Here is a 21610-nt window from a genome sequence, read left to right on the forward strand (position 1 = left end):
AGGCTGCTCTCCAACTGCTGAGCCCAAGAGATCCGCCTGCCTCAGCCTTCCAAAGTGCTGAAATTACAGGCGTGAGCTACTGTATCAGGCCTATAGTTCAAAAGTAGTCAAGCTGAGAGAATAGCAGGCTGTGGTTGAAAAAAGGGTTGTTCAAATTACTGAGTATAGCGTTTCGAGGGGCAAGGTCCAGGTTTTGACTGGTATTGGGAGGCAGATATAAGGGTCGCTAAAGACGAGGCCCGATATTGAACGGGTTGGCCACATAGGCTCTGAAATTATCAAAGAAGATGGTCAGACGCGAGATAGACAAGGAGCTGGATACACAGATCGGCAGATTATCTCCAAACGGGGTGAAATAGGTGACAGAGTCTAAGAGGAAGGGTTGGAGAAGCAAGTGTTTTTACAAGAGGTGACAGCACCTAGCACATAATCCCGACCTCTGGAAACTGAGACCTGAGAATACTAATTCACGTGAGAAGCTTTCAAGGGACGCAACATTCTCAGGACAGCCAGGTCTCTGTCCCAGGAAGGAGCGGAGAAGTTTAGAGACAAGCTGATCTAAACATGGGAACCCCTGAGGAAGACGGGCTTGAAGGCAGGAGATTGAGTAGTGGACCGAACCCTACACTCCTCTGCTCTTTAGTTACTTTCCTCCCAGCCAACCGCCCGAGCCACACCAACCTCCGCAACAGAAAACGCTCGCAGAACACTATCTCCAGCCCGGCTCTTTTCAACTCCCCGCGTAAGTGCTCACACCGGAACCCCTCTGTGTCCGCACTTGCCATTGGCCGAAGCTTCCGCCCGCTTCCATTCGCTTCCTCCCACGACTCAGTCGGGCGGCGCAGTCCGTGGGACCCACTTCCGCCTCGTCCCACCCCCGCCCCCCAACCCGGTCCCTTTTTAGCGGCTTCCGGCTTCGGGCCCGCCCCGCCCCCTGTGGCCCCGCCCCGCCCCCGCCCCCGCGCCCGGCCCGCGGTCCGCCCCTGGCCGGCCGTCCGCCCCCCGCCCCTGGCCGGCGGTCCGGCCCCGCGGCGCCGCTTCCGGTGCGGGCCCCGCCCCGGCTGTGGCCCCCGGCTGCGGAGGAGTCCGAGACGCAGCTGCTGTGCCGGGGCCTGAGCGGCCGCCTCCTCCTCCGCCGCCCGAAAACCCGGAGCGCCCCGCACAGGTAAGCGGTGCGGGTCCCGGCTCCGTCAGGCACGGCGGGAGGGGAGGCTGCGGCAGGTGGAGGGGCCGAGGCCAGGAGCCGAGGCAGGTGTGGAGAGAGAGGGGAAGGCGCGGGCCGGGGGCGCGGGGACCGCGAAGGAAAGTGAGAGCGCCGCGGGAGCCCCGAGCGCCCTGTGCCCATTAGGGCATTTGAGATAAAGCGATAAGAAGGGTGAGGGGCCCTGGAGCTGAGTGGGCGCAGATAGGTGGGGCGGGGGCCATCGGAGAAGAGCCAGCGGATTGACTGGGAGGGTTGGTAGAGGTAAAAGTGATAGGGCTAAATGGGGGAAGGTGAATAAAGAATGGGGGGAGGCTTGCAGGGGTGACCGGGGAGGTGGGCTGTGGGGCTTACAGGGGCCCGGGGCCAAACGAATCCGGCAGGAAAGGTAGGGGAATGGTCGGCAGGCCGGGTTCAAAGCTGCAGGCAGTCCGTTGCACCCGGCTTGGTGGTCCGGGAACTTTAGGGGAAATGGGGGAGGGGCCCATGTGAAGGGATGAAGAGGTTTAGATTTGAGACATAAGTTCTCCAAATGTAGGCAGGTGGCATTGTTTGGATCGCTGGCTGCTTAGGGACTGCGGGAAGATGGGCTCTTTGGGGGAGGGTGTGTGTATTGAGTTGTAGAACTGAGTCATCTCAGTCTTACTATAAGAGGCTGTGGGAGGGACACCTCCCCCTCTGCTGGGGACAGCATTCAGAGAAGATGGTGCCACAAGACAAGAAGCAGTTGTTCAGTGACTGGCAGGACTTGGTTGATAAATTATTCCAATCGTGATTGATTGACTGTAATGACTGTGAGGACATTTAAAATGAACACCGAATTATTTGCTTTATTCTGTAATTTTCTTTGACCCAAATTGTTTTCATTTTAAATGAACACTTTTGCCAACTGAATTTAATGTGGATGTAAATCTTGTCATGCTTTTTTACACTGTAAGAAGAGCTAAAGCAGAATGAAAGTATGGCTGCAAGCGTAACTCACACTTTCTAAAGTGCCAAGAGAGGAAGTAAAGGCAGTAAGAGGCAAATTGGAATGCGAATCTTTCACAGAACACAAAAGGCACAAACAGGGCTATAAGATAAACAGAAAATGAGAATGTTTAATCTCTACTAATTGGCCTAGCTTTAAAAATTGTACCCTTTTTTACTCTAACCTGGAAAAAAATCTTAAATCCAAGCAGTTTTTATTGCTAAAGATGTGATTACTTCTCCGTGAATTTTTGAAGATGCTAAAGACACTTTTTTTGTCTTTCAACCCAATCCTAAAACACTGGAACAATGCAGATATCAAGTCCCAACATGTGCACTGCAGCTTCTTTCATGTGATGACAAAATTGTACGCCATGTTGCAAGTCCTGTTCACCTAAAATTTGCCCTTGCATAGTAATCCATTCAGTTATGGAGACTTGCTGAAGAAACATAACTCAAGTGAAGTTTGTTGGGGGTGAGGGCCTGCAGGGGAGAGGTGGGGGAATTAAAGGAGAACAGGGTGTGAAAGTGATGTGTGTTTGGAGACTGATTGGTAAGAATGCAGATAAACCTGCCCCCAGAATGCTTTTGGCCCGAAAGCCTTTTCTTTTTGTATTCGTCAGAGAATATTATAGTAGAAATGAATCAGAAAGAAAGGGGATGTAAAGAGTTTTACTTGGCTGTTTATAAAAAAGAAGCAGCATTAACTTGTTCAGACAATGTTGATATCTGTTTCAAATTAATTAACTTTAAAATCTCCAGAGGAATTCCCCCGTTTGCTTTTGAGTGACGATCGCAATTTGAGACTCTTGCCTCCTTGCGTGTTTCTTTCATGTTGTTGAAATTGGATTCTTTTTGAGGCTATAATATCCAGTTAGTATGGCTCAGTCCACTCAACAAGCAGGCTGGCAATTTGATCAGGGAAATTTGAAAAGTTTAAACCCAAGAGCAGCTTGCTTGGTCTTGCTTTTTCTATGAGAGTAAAACTGTCTGCCTGATAGTTCTGTGTCTAGCTCAGAGGTGATATCTTTCTCCTGTGGGCTTGGGAACATACTCTCTCTTTTGCAGGTAGGCCCTTCTTTTCCTTTATTATTATTGTTTGCATAATTACAGCTTTTGCTACAGAGCAAACCCAGTTACCTTTTCAGTAATTAATGTTCAGTGACATTAATTCAGTAACAGATTAATGTTTGATAATGTAGAGGAAGAGAGATCAGAACACATGTTAACAGACTAGATATTGGCTGGATGTACTTCTTTTAAAGCCCTCAACAGTCTGCTACTACTACTGAGATTCATTCCCTATTTCCCCTCTTAGATCCTGTTTCTCTTCTTCACACCTTTTCCTACCCACCCACGAAACCCCCACCACTCACTCATCTTAAAACTCAGGTTTAGGAGCATATGTTTAGCGTTCAGAACTCATGGCCCTCTACTGGAGAAAAGGAAACCTTTTTATACCTGTTTTACATAGTTGTTTTTTCCCTCTCCTTCTTTGTGGTTTCTGTTAATCACTAAGGTTTAGACCCAGTGTGCCTGGTGGGCTGTGCCCAGGTTCAGAGTCATGCCACTCTGTGGGTGAAGCTTGAGGCAATAATGGAACCACTTCAGCAGCAGCAGCAGCAGCAGCAGCAGCAGCAGCAGCAGCAGCAGCAGCAGCAACAGAAGCAGCCACACCTGGCTCCTCTGCAGATGGATGCCAGAGAGAAGCAGGGCCAGCAGATGAGAGAAGCCCAGTTCTTGTATGCCCAAAAGCTGGTCACACAGGCGACTCTCCTTTCCGCCACACCTGGGAGGCCTTCTGGCAGCACTCCCTTAGGTCCTTTAGCCAGAGTTCCACCCACCACAGCAGTGGCCCAAGTCTTTGAACGGGGCAACGTGAACTCAGAGCCTGAGGAAGAGGATGGAGGTTTGGAAGATGAGGATGGGGATGATGAAGTTGCGGAGGTGGCTGAGAAAGAAACCCAGGCTGCTTCAAAATATTTTCATGTGCAGAAAGTAGCTCGCCAAGATCCCAGAGTGGCACCCATGTCTAATCTACTTCCAGCACCAGGGCTGCCACCACATGGACAACAAGCTAAAGAAGACCATACCAAAGATGCTTCCAAGGCCCCACCTTCTGTCTCCACAGCAGGGCAGCCAAATTGGAATCTGGATGAGCAGCTCAAGCAGGTCAGTCTTTCTGGTATTGGAGGTCATTTGTTCTTCTTAAAGGCTGGAGAGGGGTAATGGACTGACAGGGTCAGGGGCTGTGCCAGTCTGTGCCTTCTCATCCCACTTCAGTGACCGACAGCCTAGACATGAATAGACTTTGGATTTTTTTCTTATTTAATATTTTCTTCATTAAAGCAATGAAATGCATGTTACTCTTTTTTTTTTTTTTTGTGATGGAGTCTCTGTCGCCCAGGCTGGAGTGCAGTGGCATGATCTCAGCTCACTGCAACCTCTACCTTCCGGGTTCAAGTGATTCTCCTGCCTCAGTTTCCTGAGTAGCTGGGACTATAGACGCATGCCACTACGCCTGGCTAATTTTTTGCATTTTTAGCAAAGGTGGGGTTTCACCGTGTTAGCCAAGATGGTCTCGATCTCCTGACCTCATGATCTGCCCACCGTGGCCTCCCAAAGTGTTGGGATTGCAGGCATGAGCCACTGCCCCTGCCCTGTATGTTACTCTTTTTTTTTTTTTTTTTGAGACGGAGTCTGGCTCTGTCACCCGGGCTAGAGTGCAGTGGCCGGATCTCAGCTCACTGCAAGCTCCGCCCCCCGGGTTTACGCCATTCTCCTGCCTCAGCCTCCCGAGTAGCTAGGACTACAGGCGCCCGCCGCCTCGCCCGGCTAGTTTTTTGTATTTTTTAGTAGAGACGGGGTTTCACCGTGTTCGCCAGGATGGTCTCGATTTCCTGACCTAGTGATCCGCCCGTCTCGGCCTCCCAAAGTGCTGGGATTACAGGCTTGAGCCACCGCGCCCGGCCATATGTTACTCTTAATATAGGTTTTTCCAAGTTTGATGTGAAAGAATGTCAATACAATCTCGTTTTTTAAAGGAAAGATGAAGTTGCAACAGTGTTGTGAGGAATATCTAAAATGAGATGTATGACTAATTACAGCTTTTCTAATAATAATGTTTTCTAATAGTAATGTAAAAGAACATTCTTGCCTAAAACAGTTTCTTAGCTCCAGGCTAACCCTCTTAAGGACAGTTGGTTGTTTTGGAGCTAAACACAGCTGACAAGAAGCACTTGCGTTGCGTATATTTTCCAAAAGAGAGCCTTTGTAGACATGATTTCATTTCACTCTTACATCATCCCCTTGACAACAGGGAAGGGTAGACCTCAAAATTTCCTTTTTAGTCAAGGAAAGCTGAAGTGACTTCCAAATGGCTGAGGGAGCTTTTTAAAAAATACAGATTGCAGAGTCCTAATGAATTATCTTGGAGGGTGGAGCCTAGGGAATCTGTTCTCAACCAAGCCTTTGACTTGTGATTCCTCTTCTCTTTGTGACCCACAATATAGTTTTTCCTTGCCCAAAGGATGGGAGTGCTGATAAGTTGTTCCAGGTTAAGTGACTTGTTGGTGCTTAGGAAGGGAGTTCATGGGTACCCTGCAGAAGCACACACACTTCTTGTGATCCAGTGGTACTGTTTAGAAATCATTTGTGAAAAGCTGTGAGTTTTCACAGGGCAACTGAGAAGTCATGTAAGAAAGGTCCTTTGGAACCTGAAAAATCAAACATCTTGGAGGTCTGTACTCAGTAGATCTGAGTTTTACAACAATAGTGTTTGCAGCCAGAAGTGGGGTTCAAATCCCATCACTTCCAAATGTTGCCCTTGTGATCTTTTAGTAGGGCTCTGAGTTGCTTTGAGCCTGTGTCTTCTCATCTGTGAAATAAAAAGGATGCCAGTGCCTCCCACGGATGTTGTAAGGATTAACCGAACTAGCACACGTGAAAGCCTGTCCAGTGCCAGGCACATGGTAGGTAATAGTGCCCGGGGAGCTATTTTATGTAAACAGTGCCACCGTCTCCTGCATCACACAGACATGCCTCTGAAGTGGGAGAGGTACTGAGATACACAGAGGTTTTCGCTCACATCACCCAGGGAGATAGTGGCAGAGCTAGGGCTAGAATCAGAGAATCCCAACTTCCACGACAGCAGCACCCTGGCCGCCAGCCCAGACCCGCCTCCCACTGATTGCTTTGGTTTAGCAAAACATCTGTGAGTTGCCGGCTGCCCCCGCACTGCTGTGTGGTTGGCAGAGTTCCATACCGGCCGCTGAGTCAGCTCATAGCGGGATCCTGCCCTAACAGCGCTGGGAAAGTTCAGGCCCAAGGCGGCTGGGCTGCCCCCGCCTTGGCAGCTGGCCAGCGTCTGTGTGTGTGCGGTCGTTCCTAGAAAGTGCAGCCGCATGCGAGGAACAAGTGGAGCTCCAGAGCCTGTCTTCAGGAAGTGTAGCAGGTGTTGAGGTCAAGCCATTAGAGGTTTAAAAAAAGACTCTTCAGAACTGGTGTGTGCATGTGCACATGTGTACACCGTGGCAGGGCACCCAGCACCAAGTTATCTAGATGGTGGCAGCCCTGTGACACTTAGCTCAGTATTCAGGGGGCTGGCTGTTGGCATTTGAAACTCTTTGAATTCACTTTATGTTTCTGAGGCATATTCACTAATTATAGACTGCCTGGCAGAGCACCTGCCAAAATGTTTTATAAATACCAGAGTAGCTGAGGCATAATCCATCACCAGAAATTTGCCTTCCCCCAGGATTTGGAGATCAAGAACTGAAATAGGGGGGCTTTGGGTAGCAATGACTTAAACCCTCACATGTGCACCTCTTTTTCCTCTTTAATTTTTAACATTGATTTGGTCTGTGCTCTCCTTGTCTATAAATCCTACTTTTAAAGGAATAAATCATGTGCTGGGGGATTTTAAAACTTTTCTTTTTAGTTATATTTTAGAAGGACCAAAAATAATATTCTTGGGGAGAGCTTGTAGAAACTATTACAAATGATTAGACTGGCTTGTTTTGTTGTTCACAATCTTTTCTTTATGTAACTTAATGGAGTGCGAAAATAGAATATCCCTTACTCCAGCAACAATTACAAAGACCTTTACAGTTGACACAGATCTTTTTTTTTTTCCCGAGACACAGCGTGCTCTGTCGCCCAGGCTAGAGTGCAGTGGCATGATCTCTGCTCACTGCAACCTCCGCCTCCCAAGTTCAAGCGATTTTCGTGCCTCAGCCTCCCTGGCAGCTGGGATTACAAGCACATGCTACCATTGCCTGGCTAACTTTTTTTTTTGTATTTTTAGTAGAGACAGGGTTTCATTATGTTGGCCAGGCTGGTCTCGAACTGCTGACCTCAAGTGATCCGCCCATCCTGGCCTCCTAAAGTGCTGGGATTACAGGTGTGAGCCACCGCACCCACCCTGACACAGATCTTACTGTTAATGTGATACAGCGTCCATCTTGTTCTTTTAAACAACAAACTTTTACAAAGGCTTCTTTGTGCCAGACCTGTGCTGTATGAAATAAGGCATGTTTCTCTCTCAGGGAGTTCAGGTCTAGCAGTGGCAGTGTGGGAACCTCAAGGGGCACTGGAACTTGGGTTACAGTAATTTGATTCTGTCCTGAGTCTACTGGAGCCCAGCCACCCAGTCTGTGCTATGGCAGAGATATTTTAAAACGGTTTTGTTTCAAACATTCACATGCCAAAGTTTAAAAAGTTAATTTTGTCTACAGCATAGCATAGCTTGGCAAACCAACAGAGATACCCAAAAGTATTTTGCAAGATTTTAGGGTAAAGGAGGACAGGCATCTGCCAACTGAAAAGTGAAACTGGGAAAGCTTAAGGGTTCCAGAGATTATTCTTTGCATCTGAAATCCCTTACTTAGAACATGTAAAGTCAAAATTATTTCGTGCATTCTCTTTGAAGAAACTCTCAGAAAATATTTGCTTCTCAAGGTCTGGATTGTTAGGGTGTGGTATTATTCTCTGACACCACAGTGATGGGAAGATGGATAACACCATTGAGTCGAGTGTTCTAAAACCCATCAGATTCCTATGGGCAGAGTAAATAATTGTAAAACAAGAAAACAGACAAAGAACTGAGTGTTCATTTTCTCAGAGGAGATCATATAGCCAACTGGCAGATGTTGCTGGCCTTTTGGGGGTGGTGTTCTCTCCCTCTGGTAGAGGGTGGTTCAGGCAGTACAGGCTAGGTCTGTCTTGAGCCCATTGGTAGAGCTGGGTTACTGATGTAAACCCCCTTCGATAGAATAGAAAGAAGAAAGATGGCTTGACAGACATGTGGGGCCAGGGTGCATGTGTACGATTTTCTGCATACTTTGGCAGTCACTTTGGTTACTGCATGTGGCTGTGATCCAACCACAGGCTTAACATAAGTTCACAGCCAATTCAGTGCAAAGCACTGGGAGCCATTGCACAATAAATGTTGGCCCCCTCCTCTACCCTTCCCCTTCTAGCATGTTTTACAAGATTTTGTTTTGTGATTGCCTTCTAGAATGGAGGGTTTAATTTCAGAATATTTGCAATTAAAGAATTCCTAACGTGCTAAAGCTTGCTAATCACACATATTAACAAGGACAGGGTATTACCAATTTCGAACACCTCCTGGCTGCTTGGGGCACCCTCAGCTCATGACAGCTGCGTGGGTTCTCTCTGAATTTGTTGGAGAAGCACCTCTGCAGTACAGGAGCAAAGGAAGCTCCATGGCAAATGGGAAGAATTGCCATGTTAGATGGGCACTGGGAGACAAAGGGAATGTGATTTGAGAAGAGGGTGTTTCAGTTTTTTGTTTTTTTGTTTGTTTTTTTTTTTCCCTATTCTTAACCATGAGCAAAATCAGTCTCATCTTACTGTGAGAGGCGACTTCCTACTGGGCATTTAGTGGAGACTGCTGTCCATTTCTTCTAATGTCATGACTGACTGACTGACTGGTGTCCAGAAGCCATCCCTCTAAGTAAGGTGTGGTCTCTTGGGATAGGCCTACTTTTCTTGGTAGATACTGCATGACTATCATTAGCTGGGTGTGGTGGCGCACGCCTGTAGTCCCAACTACAGGAAGGTTGCAGTGAGCCGAGATCGCGCCACTTGCACTCCAGCCTGGGTGACAGAGTGAGATGGTGTAAAAAAAAAAAAAATAGAAAAAGAAAAAAGAAGAGATACAGCATGACTATGGAACATTTGAGGCTTTTTTAAAAAACTGCAAACTATTGCCCAAAAAAGAAAATGTTCGTAGGCTTTCCTCATGTTCTTTGTAGAGCTACCTTGCATGCCCTTGCCTTCTACAGTCACAGTGGAATCCATCTAGTTGAGTGGTTCTCAATTAGAGGTGACCCCCGCCCCTTCCCAGGGGACATTTAGCAATGTCAGGAGACATTTTTGATTGCCATGACTGGAGCAGGGGGTAGTGTGCTATGGGCATCTAGTGGGTAGACCAGGGATGCTGCTAAACATCCTATAATGCACTGGACAGCCCCCCAACAACAAAGAGTTATCTGGTCCAAAATGACAGTAGTGCCAAGGTTGAGAAACCGTGCTCTAGATTGTTACCAGAAAGAGAACATAAGCTTCGCTATCATCAGACAGTGCCAGAGACTCTGTTCCTTTGTGTTTCGGTCTCAGTAACTGAGAGTTTGGCAACCTTGAATTTTCTTGACTTCTGCTTTCAATATCTGTGCCAAGCTCATGTCTTTCCTCTAGTCATCTAGGTGAACAGACTGTCACTTGGGAAAGGTTTGGGGCCTAGAACTTGAGATCTCTTATTTGACTCTATCAGTGATTCTTTCAGCCCAGCACTCCCTGATATCATTGGTGATGTATAAGAGAGCTTGGTTGCCCTTCTAGACATTAACCCCAAAAAGTTAAGGTGTAAATACTTGGCAGACTTGTTACCTAGTAACAGATTTAATTATTAAATCAGCATTGGTTTTGGAGCCAGAGGATGTGGATTAAGACCCTACTTCCACCACCTGCTTGCTTTAGTACTTTGGACAAGTGTTCTAATCTGCCTGTCTGAACCCATGCATACATCTATTCCAGAGGATGATAATCCTCTCCCACTATCCTCAGGAAGTGATTTTAAGGATATTACAAAGGTAGAAGAAAAATATGAGTGTGAAAGAGCTTTGCAAGATGTGTACAACCATATAAAGGTTAGGGCGAATTTTCTTCAACACCGAAGTCCTTTTTGAAGCTACTATTGTCCCTCATATGGAGGGGATTGGTCCCACATATACCAAAATTCAAGCATACTCAAGTCCTACAGTCAGCTCTGTGGAACCCAGATATACTAAAAGTCAATCTTCCATATACATGGGTTTCACATCCCGTAAATTTTGTCTTTGATCCAAGTTTGGTTGAAAATAGTTTACATATAAGTGGACCCAGGCAGTTCAAATCCATGTTGAAGGGTCAATCATAATTTTTCAGTCTTTATGACCTTTGTAGGTAAGATGCTCCATAAATCCTACCCACTACTCTAAAACAACTGCTTTTCAGGTTTTCTAGAGCCATGACCATACTCTGGTGTTCTGAAGTTGTCTGAAACCTTTCAGGATTATGTGAGCTTAAACCATGGCACTTCTGAAGCTGTATCTTTACATATTAGCATAGGGATATGTGTGTATTGTTCTTTAAGTAGAAGTAAGCTTTATGGATACTAAGTCCTTATAAATACACAATCACTGACTTGACTTGGGTCCTTATCCCTCTCACCAGAGGCTAATTTCTCTACGTGTCCCAGATCCCATCCCCTCCCAGGTTTCCAGGGACTTGCTCCATCAGTGAACCCTCCATTTCCTGACTCTTTGGGCTCATTCTCTTCCAGGCCTTTTCCACTTTTACGCATCTTCTCTCTCCCAGACTTAAAAACAAGCAAACAAATAACAAAAACCTTCTTTAATCTTAAATTTTACCTGAGTCAGTTGTTAACAAGGAAATGAGAGACTTTTAAAAATCCTCCTGATTGCACATTATTGCCAGCTTTTTTTCTGTTCCTAACTATCCCCCACTTCTTTGCAACAAAGCTTCTCAAAGGAATTGGTTTTACTCTTTATTTCCATTTGTCACCTCCTACTTACTCCTCAGCACACTCCAGTCTGATACCTGTTTCTTCCATGTCCCAGAAGTTCCATGTTGCTAAGCCCAGCCTTCCCTGACCTCATTGATTTCTCAGCATTATTGAATACAGAGCACTCCCTCCTTGAACATTCTCTTCTTTTGCTTTCTATAATCCTTCCTTGTGCTTATGCTTATTTTCTTTCTTTTCCTTTTCTTTTTTCTTTCTTTTTTTTTTTTTTTTGGAGACGGAATCTCGCTCTGTCACCCAGGCTAGAGTGCAGCGGTGTGATCTTGGCTCATTGCAATCTCTGCCTCCCGGGTTCAAGCAATTTTCCTGCCTCAGCCTCTCCAGTAGCTGGGACTACAGGTGCGTGCCACCAGCCTGGCTAATTTTTTGTATTTTTAGTGGAGACGGGGTTTTAGTGTGTTAGCTAGGATGGTCTCCATCTCCTGACCTCGTGATCCACCCACCTCGGCCTCCCAGAGTGCTGGGATTGCAGCCGTGAGCCACTGCGCTCAGCCAGCCTTTCTTTCTTCCTTTCTTCCTTTCTTCCTTCCTTCCTTTCTTCCTTTCTTCCTTTTTTAGACAGGATCTCACTCTGTTATACAAGTTAAAGTGCAGTGGCACAAACACAGCTCACTGCAGCCTTAACCTCTTGAGCTCAAGTGATCCTCCTGCCTCAGCCTGCTGAGTAACTGGGACTACAGGCATACATCACTATTCCTGACTAATTTTATTTTTGTGAGATGGGGTCTCACCATGTTGCCCAGGCTGCTCTTGAACTCTTGGACTCAAGCAGTCCTCCCACTTTGGCCTCCCAGAGTGTGGGGATTACATGTGTGAGCCACTGCACTGACCTGTTTATTTTCCTTTATCTCTTCAACTATTTGTCTTCTGTCCAGCCTCTGAAATGCCAAGTTCCCGCAGGGTACTAAGCTTACTTCTCTGTATGTTCTCCCTTAGCAGTTTCACTCTCATGGCTTTAAATACTATCTATAAGCCAGTGTATATTGTTTGAGCCCACATTTCTAGTCTAAGGTATCCCCAACTCCCTGCTTGGCATTTCTGTTGAGACGTTTTACTGGCATCTCAAGTTTAATACCTGTGAGACTGAACTCTTGATTTCCAACCTACTCCCCTATAATTATTTCCTCCTTTATTTTCCTTCTCAGTAAATGGCATTTCTGTCCACTTATTCATATCAAAACCTTAGAGTTGACTGTCTTTCATACCTGCTGTTCTGTTACTCCTCATGTCCATCACCAAGTCTTAGCAGCAGTCTCATCTAAGTATCTAGAGTATTGCCACTCCTGCTTTCTGCATCATCACCTACCTGGCCCAGATTACCTACCTACCACTATAGCTCTCAACAGGTTTCTGTGCCCACCCCCTCCCCCATTCTAATCCATGCTCTACACAGCAGCTAGAGCCATCTTCTAAAAATCAAATCAGATTATGTCACTGCGTTAATGCCCTCCAAGTATGATGTCAGTTGCTCTAATTATAAAATCCAAAATCTGCATGATCTGACCCTTGCCTACTGATCCAGCCTTATCTTTGACAATCTCCTGATCTATCACTGTGCTCCAGCTACCCTGGCCTTTGCATATGCTGGTACTTCTGTCTAGAATACTCTTGTCTAGGCAAACTTACTCAGCCTTTGGGTCGCTCTTTTAACCATCACTTCCTCAAAGGCACTGTCTTCACTCTTCGTGTAGATCAGGTTCTCCTGTTATGTCCCTGTCATTGAACATTATACTTTTATATTTGTGCAGTTCGGTTCTTTTGTTTATTTCTTTGGTATCTCATTTCTACTCTAGATGATAAGCTCCAAGAGGATAGGGATCATGTTTGTTTTGCTTATCATTGTACCCTGCCACCCAACAGTGATGGCAAATAGTAGACACTCAAATATTTGTTTCTTCCACTTTCTATGGTTTATTCTGTTCCTTTTTAAATGCAAAAGGCTCCATTTGTTTTGTTTTGTTTTGAGACAGGATCTCACTCTGTTGCCCAGGCTGGAGTGCAGTGGCAAGATCACGGCTCACCTCAGCCTCAACCTCCTGGGCTCAGGTTGATTCTCCCACCTTGGCCTCCTAGGGATTACAGTCCCTCCTTGGGACTGCAGGCACGCACCACCACACTCAGCTAACTTTTGTTATTTTTTGTAGAGGGGGGGTTTCACCATGTTGCCCAGGCTGGTCTTGAACTCCTAGGCTCCAGCAATTCACCCTCCTTGGTCTCCCAAAGTGCTGGGTTTACAGGCATGAGTCACTGTGCCCGGCCTTCCATTGTGTTTGTTTAAAATAGATTTTATTTTTTGAGATCAGTTTTAGGTTCACAGCAAAATCGAGCAGAATGTGCAGAGATTTCCCATATCCCTCCTCCTCCCACAACCGCACAACCTCCTGTCAAAATCCTGCGCCAGAGTAGTGTGTTTATTATAACTGATGAACCTACATTGACACATCATTATCACCCAGAATCCATAGTTTAGTGTTCACTCTTGATACTGTATACTCTATGGAATTTTTATTTTTTATTTTTTGTTTTTATTTTTATTTTTTTGAGATGGAGTTTCGCTCTTGTTGCCCAGGCTAGAGTGCAATGGTGCAATCTCGGCTCACTGCAACCTATGCCTCCCGGGTTCAAGTGATTCTCCTGCCTCAGCCTTCCAAGTAGCTGGGATTATAGGCATGTGCCACCATACCCGGCTAATTTTGTATTTTTAGTAGAGACGGGGTTTCTCCATATTGGTCAGGCTGGTCTCGAACTCCCGACCTCAGTTGATCCACCCATCTCGGCCTTTCAAAGTGCTGAGATTAACAGGCGTGAGCCACCGTGCCTGGCCTATTCTATGGATTTTGACAAATGTGTAATGACATGTATCCGCCATTATAGTATCACACAGAGTAGTTTCACTGTCCTAGAAATTCTCTGCACTTCACCTATTCATCTTTCCCTCCTCCTTAATCCCTGGCAGCCCCTGATTCTTTTCCTGTCTATGGTTTTGCCTCTTTCAGAATGTTATATGGTGGGCTCATTAATGTAGCCTTTTTAGATTGGCTTTCTTCACTTAGTAATGTGCATTTAAGCTTCCTCCTTAGTTTTTTATGACTTGATAGCTTATTTCTTTTTGTGCTGAATAATATTTCATTTTCTGGACATACCGCAGTTTATCCATTCACCTACTGAAGAGCATCTTGGTTGCTTCAAAGTTTTGGCAATTATGAATAAAGCTATCATACGTATCTGTATACAGGTTTTTGGGTAGATAAAAGTTTCAGTTCATCTGGGTAAATACCAAGGAGCGTGATTGCCAGATTGTGTGGTAAGAGTATTTTTAGCTTTCTAAGAAACTGCCCAACTGTGTCTCAAAGTGGCTGTACCATTTTGCATTCCCATCAGCAGTGAATGAGCTTCCGTTGCTCCACATCCTCACCAGCATTTGATATTATTAGTGTTTTGGATTTTGGCCAGGTTCGTTTAACTGAAATTTTTATTTAGCTAATTATACATTCATATGGAGTTGAAAGAAAGCAATGTCATGTACACTTTGTCCAGTTTCCCTATGGTAACAGCATATACAGGTCTAGTATGCTGTCACGCCTGGATGTTGATGTTGATATCATCTACTGATCCTACTTAGATTTCTTCCTCAGTTTTATGTGTACTCATTTGTGTGTGATCTGTTTTTAAGCCATTTTAGTTGTAGGTTGAACACGTTTTTCACAATTCTTGTTACTTAATAAATGCATTCGAGGCTATAGAGTTTTCCCTGGATCTCACTTTTGCTGTACCCCACAAGTTCTGATGTGTAATGCTTTCATTGTTGGTTAGTACTAAACATTTTATAATTTCAGTTTTAATTGCTTCTTCAACTCGTGGGTTGTTAAAAGTATTTTTTGGTTTCCAAATATGTGGGTTTTATCTCTTCCAGTATTATTTTATAGCTTAATTACATTGTAGTTAGAAAACGAGCGTGGTGTCAATTCTCTGAAATTTAAGATCTCCTTTTTGTTGGCTTTATGTGTGATTAGTTTCTATAAATGTTCCATGTGTACTTGGAGAGAATGTATATTAATCCATTTCATTATTAGGATTAGTGATACATTTGGATCTATTTCTGCCCTCTTTTTGTTTTGTTTTTTAATATTTATTTATTTATTTATTTATTATTTTTTGAGATGGAGTTTCGCTCTTGTTGCCCAGGCTGGAGTGCAATGGCGCGATCTCGGCCCACTGCAACCTCCGCCTCCCGGGTTCAAGAGATTCTTCTGCCTCAGCTTCCTGAGTAGCTGGGATTACAGGCATGCGCCACCATGCCCAGCTAATTTTTTTTGTTGTTGTTTATTTTTTTGAGACAGAGTCTCGCTCTGTTGCTTAGGCTAGAGTGCAGTGGCACATGATCTTGGCTCACTGCAAGCTCCGCCTCCCAGATTCATGCCATTGTCCTGCCTCAGCCTCCCAAGTAGCTGGCACTGTCACAGGCGCCTGCCACAACACCAGGCTAATGTTTTGTATTTTTAGTAGAGAACGGGGTTTCTCCATGTTGGTCAGGCTGGTCTCTCCATGTTGGTCAGGCTGGTCTCGACCTCTCGACCTCAGGTGATCCACCTGTCTCGGCCTTCCAAAGTGCTGGGATTACAGGCATGAGCCGCCATGCCCAGCCCTGTTTTGTTTTTTTGAGATGGAACCTCTGTCACCGAGGCTGGAGTGCAGTGGCATGATTTCTGCTCACTGCAAACCTTTGCCGCCTGGGCTCAAGCAATCCTCCCGCCTCGGCCTCGCAAGTGCCTGGGATTACAAGCATGCACCACCACACCTGGCTAATTTTTGCATTTTTAGTAGAGACAGGATTTCACCATGTTGGCCAGGCTGGTCTTGAACTCCTGACTTCAAGTGATCTACCTGCCTCAGCCTCCCAAAGTGCTAGGATTACAGGCATGAGCCACCGCGCCTGGCCGTGCCCTCTTATTTTGGATTTTCAATTTAATTATACTTTTTCTTTTCTTGTTTTCTCTTTTCCTGTCTTATATTGATTTGATCGAGTTTTCTTTATTTAGCCTTTGTCTCGTTTACTGGTGTAGAAGTTATACTTTCTGTTTTTATTCTTCTATTGATTACTTTTAGATTTAATTTATATTCTTTTTACACTACAGGCATATCTCAGAGATATTGCAGGTTCAGTTCCAGACCACCACAATAAAGCAAATATTGCAATAAAATAAGTCACACATTTTTTTGTTTCCCATATAAAAATTATATTTATACTGTAGTCTATTAAGTATACAGTAGCATTCATTATACCTTAAAAAAAAGTACATGCCTTAATTAAAATGTTTTATTGCTCTTGAATGTTCCCAGCACAAAGAAGTGATAGATGTTTGTGGTGATGGAGATACTAATTACCCTGATCTGATCACTATACATTGTGTGTATGAAAACAACACTATGTACCTCATTAATATATATAATTATTATTTGTCAATTAAAATTAAAGTAATACTTTATTACGAGATAAACAATAACAAGTATCTGAGCCTTCAGGGAGTTGTAATCTTTTTGTTGGTAGAAGGCCCTGCGTTGACGTTGATGGCTTCTGACTGATCTGGGTGCTGGTTACTGAAGGTTGGAGTGGCTGTGGCAGTTTCATAGAAGAAGACAACAGTGAAGTTTGCTGCATCGATTGACTCTTTTTTTTTTTTTTTTTTTTTGAAGCAGGGTCTCTGTCACCCAGACTGGAGTGCAGTGACGCAATCACAGCTCACTGCAGCCTCGACCTATTGGGCTCAAGTGATTCTCCCACCTCAGCCTTTCGAGTAGCTGGGGCCACAGGCATGTGTCACCATGCCCAGCTAATTTTTAAAAATGTTTTGTAGAAACGGTCTCACTGTGTTGCCTAAGCTGGTCTCAAACTCCCGGTTCAAGCAATCCTCCTGCCTTAGCTTCCCAAAGTGCTGAGATTACAGGCGTGAGCCACCATGCCTGGCCCCAGTTGCTATTCTGACCTCCTCCCATGAATCATGAAATATTCTTGATGACACCTAGAACAGTGAATCCTTTCCAGAAGGTTTCCAATTTGCTTTGCCCGGATCCATCAGAGGAATCACTGTGTATGGCAGCTGTAGCCTTACAAAATGTATTTCTTCTTTTTTTTTTTTTTTTTGAGACGGAGTCTCACCTTGTCACCCCGGCTGGAGTGCAGTGGCGTGATCTCGGCTCACTGCAAGCTCTGCCTCCCAGGTTCACGCCATTCTCCTGCCTCAGCCTCCCAAGTAGCTGGGACTACAGGCATGTGCCATCACACCTGGCTGATTTTTTTTTTTTTGTATTTTTAGTAGAGATGTGGTTTCACTGTGTTAGCCAGGATGGTCTCAATCTCCTGACCTCGTGATCCACCCGCCTCGGCCTCCCAAGGTGCTGGGATTACAGGCGTGAGCCACCGTACCTGGCCACTAAATGTATTTCTTAAATAATTTGTAAGTTCAACCTTAAAAGTTGAAATTACTCCTTGATCCATGGGCTGCAGAATGGATATTGTGTTAGCAGGCATGAAAACAATATTCATCTACTTGTACATCACCATCAAAGCTCTTGGGTGGTCAGGTGCCTTGTCAATGGGTAGTAATATTTTGAAAAGAATCTTTTTTCTAAGCAGTAGTTCTCAACAGTGAGTTTAAAATATTCAGTGAACCATCCTGTAAACAGATGTGGTGTCATACAGGCTTTGTTCTATTTACAGAGCACAGCCAAGGTAGATTTAGGATAATTCCTAAGGGCCCTAGGATTTTTGGAATGATGAACGAGTACTAGCTTCAATTTAAAGTCACCAGCTGCGTGAGGCTATAAACAAGAGAGTCACTCTGTCCTTTGAAGCTTTGAAGCCTGGCATTGACTTCTCTCTAGCAATGAAAGTCCTGGATGGCATCTTCTTCTAAATAAGGCTGTTTTTATTTACATTGAAAATCTGTTTTTAGTGTTGCGACCTTCATCAATGATCTTAGCTAGATCTTCTGGATAACTTGCTGCAGTTGCTATGTCAGCACTTGCTGCCTCACCTTGTACTTTTGTGTTAGGGAAATGATTTATTTCCTTAATCCTCGCAAGTCAACCTCTGCTAGCTTCAAACTCTTTCTTCTGCAGCTTACTTCCTCTCTCAGCCTTCATAAAATTGAAGAGAGTTAGGGTTAGGCTTTGGCATAAGGAAATGTTGTTACTGGTATGATCTTCTATCTAGGCCACTAAAACATTCTCCATGTCAGTAATAAAGCTGTTTTGCTTTTAATTTCCTTTAAGAATTCTTTGCATTCACAACTTGCCTAACTGTTTGGCACAAGTGGCCTAGCTTTCAGCCTGTCTGGACTTTCAACATGCCTTCCTCACTAAATCATTTTTAGCTTTTGATTTAAAGTGAGAGACATACAACTCTACCTTTCATTTGAATACTTAGAGGTCATTGCAAGGTTACTAATTGGCCTAATATCAGTATGGTTGTGTCCAAGGGAGTAGGGAGGCCCAAGAAGAGGGAGAAAGATGGAGGAACAGCTAGGGTGGTTGGTGGAGCAGTTTGAACACATACAACATTTATCAGTGAAGTTTGATATCTTATATGGGTGTGATTCTAGGCTCTCCAAAGCAATAACAATGGTAACATCAAAGATGACTGAGCCCAGATCACCATGAACAGATGTAGTAATTTTTTTAAGTGTGAAATACTATGAGAATTACCAGTATGTGACAGAGACAAAGTGAGCACGTGCTGTTAGAAATGAGGTGGCAGGCCGGGCGCAGTGGCTCACGCCTGTAATCTCAGCACTTTGGGAGGCCGAGGCGGGTGGATCACGAGGTCAGGAGATTGAGACCATCCTGGCGAACACAGTGAAACCCCATCTCTACTAAAAATACAAAAAAAAATTAGCTGGGCATGGTGGCGGGTGCCTGTAGTCCCAGCTGCTCGGGAGGCTGAGGCAGGAGAATGGCGTGAGCCCGGGAGGTGGAGCTTGCAGTGAGCCGAGATCGCGCCACTGCACTCCAGCCTGGGTGACAGAGCAAGACTCTGTCTCAAAAAAAAAAAAAAAGAAATGAGGTGGCTATGCTTTCAAACATTGGTACCTTAGAAATTCTAGTTTTAACATCTACCTCTCCAATCCTGTTTTCCAGTTTACAGTGGCCAGTATTTTAGTTCTAATTTGTTTTAACCCCTCCCCAAATTAGTTTTTTTCCCCTAGCAGTTATTATTTATTTAAACTTACCAAGTTTATGCATTTCTTTTCTCATCATTATTTGTATCCCACTCATTCCCTCTAGGCTCACTTTCCTTTTACTTTTTTCTTTTTTTGTTTTTGTTTTTGTTTTTTTTGAGACAGAGTCTCACTCTGTTGCCCAGGCTGGAGTACAGTGGCGCAATCTCAGCTCACTGCAGCCTCCGCCTGCCAGGTTCAAGCGATTCTCCTGCCTCAGCCTCCTGAGTAGCTGGGACTACAGGCGTGTACCACGACGTCCGGCTAATTTTTGTATTTTTTAGTAGACACAGGGTTTCACCATATTGGCTAGGCTGGTCTTGGACTCCTGACCTCATGATCCGCCCACCTCGGCCTCCCAAAGCGCTGGGATTATAGACGTGAGCGACCATGCCCAGCCTCCTTTTTCTTTATTTACTAACTTTTTTTTAGCAGAGACTTATTTGTAATAAAGTCTTGGGCCAGGCATGGTGGCTCATACCTGTAATTCCAGCACTTTGGGAGGCCAATGCAGGCGGATTGCTTGAGCCTAGGAGCTCAAGACCAGCCTGATCAACATCATGAAACCCTGTCTCTAACAACAACAACAACAAAAATTAGCCAGGTGGAGTGGTACATGCCTGTAGTTCCAGCTACGTGGGAGGCTGAGGTGGCAGGATCACTTGAGCCCAAGGGATGGAGGCTGCAGTGAGCTGTGATGGTGCCATGTACTCCAGCCTAGAGGAGAGTGAGACCCTGTCTTAAAAAAAAAAATTGTGGTATGTTTGAAACTTTAAAAAAATCTTTTTCTTTATTTTGCCCTCACTTTTGTACAGTTGTTCATAGCTTTAGATTCTATGTTGACCTTTATTTTTCTCTGCATCTTTAATGATGAGATTTCATTGACTCCTAGCAACTGTTTTTGCTGTTGAGAAATCTAGTGTCAGCCTGTTAATCTTTTTCTGGCTTTTGATTTAAAGTGAGAGACATGCAACTCTTCCTTTCACTTGAATACTTAGGGGCCATTGCAAGGTTATTATTGGCCTAATTTCGATATGGTTGTGTCCAAGGGAGTAGGGAGAGTAGGGAGGATCTTTTTCTCTCTTGTAGCTTTTAAGATGTTTTCTTTTTGACTCTGCTATTCTGCACTTTAACTACGCTATTCTAGGTTTCGACATTGTTTTTTTTTTTGAGACGGAGTCTCGCTCTGTCGCCCAGGCTGGAGTGCAGTGGCCGGATCTCAGCTCACTGCAAGCTCCGCCTCCCGGGTTCACGCCATTCTCCTGCCTCAGCCTCCCGAGTAGCTGGGACTACAGGCGCCCACCACCTCGCCCGGCTATTTTTTTGTATTTTTTTTTTAGTAGAGACGGGGTTTCACCATGTTAGCCAGGATGGTCTCGATCTCCTGACCTCGTGATCCACCCGTCTCGGCCTCCCAAAGTGCTGGGATTACAGGCTTGAGCCACCGCGCCCGGCCTTTTTTTTTTTTTTTTTTTTTTGAGACGGAGTCTCTTTCACCCAAGTTGGAGTGCAGTGGCATGATCTCGGCTCACTGCAAGCTCTGCCTCCCAGGTTCACGCCATTCTCCTGCCTCAGCCTCCCAAGTAGCTGGGACTACAGGCGCCCGCCACCATGCCTGGCTAATTTTTTGTATTTTTAGTAGAGACACGGTTTCACCATGTTCGCCAGGATGGTCTCGATCTCCTGACCTGGTGATCTGCCCACCTTGGCATCCCAAAGTACTGGGATTACAGGTGTGAGCCATCATGCCCGGCCTTTCAGCTTACTTTTATTCCACTTGGGTCTCTGTCCGCTCCTTCAATCTGGTTTGTGTCTTTTTTTTTTTTCTTGGTTACTATTTTTTCTTAACTAGTATTCTAATAGAAGTATTTGAACCTTCTCATTCAATCTTCTGTGCATCTTTTCTTTTAAAATCTTATCTGTTTATGTCATTCTCTTGCATTCAGGATTATTTTCACATTTAATTTTCTAATTTCTAATTCTCTCTTCAGCTCTCTCTCTTCTATTTTATAGCTCTTTAAAAAATGGTTTGTCTCAATTATTGTGTGTGTTTGTAAATTTTTTGGCATTTAAAAATCTGCCTGTTTTTACTCTATGGTTTCTATTCCTTCAGCTCTT

General features: G+C 44.8%; 1 protein-coding gene across 2 annotated transcripts in view; it reads left to right on the forward strand.

The window, feature by feature from the left end:
* The first annotated feature begins 1054 nt into the window (after positions 1 to 1054).
* Positions 1055 to 21610, forward strand: part of ARID3B (AT-rich interaction domain 3B) — a 64181-nt gene continuing 43625 nt past the window's right edge. For both annotated transcript variants that reach the window (XM_005560088.4, XM_005560087.4), the window contains exons 1-2: positions 1055 to 1165; positions 3690 to 4342. In XM_005560088.4, the coding sequence (XP_005560145.2) occupies positions 3767 to 4342 (576 nt within the window). In that variant the 5' untranslated portion in view covers positions 1055 to 1165; positions 3690 to 3766. The remainder of the gene's footprint in view (positions 1166 to 3689; positions 4343 to 21610) is intronic.

The sequence above is a fragment of the Macaca fascicularis genome, chromosome 7 (assembly GCF_037993035.2).
Source record: "Macaca fascicularis isolate 582-1 chromosome 7, T2T-MFA8v1.1".
Lineage (NCBI taxonomy): Eukaryota > Metazoa > Chordata > Mammalia > Primates > Cercopithecidae > Macaca > Macaca fascicularis.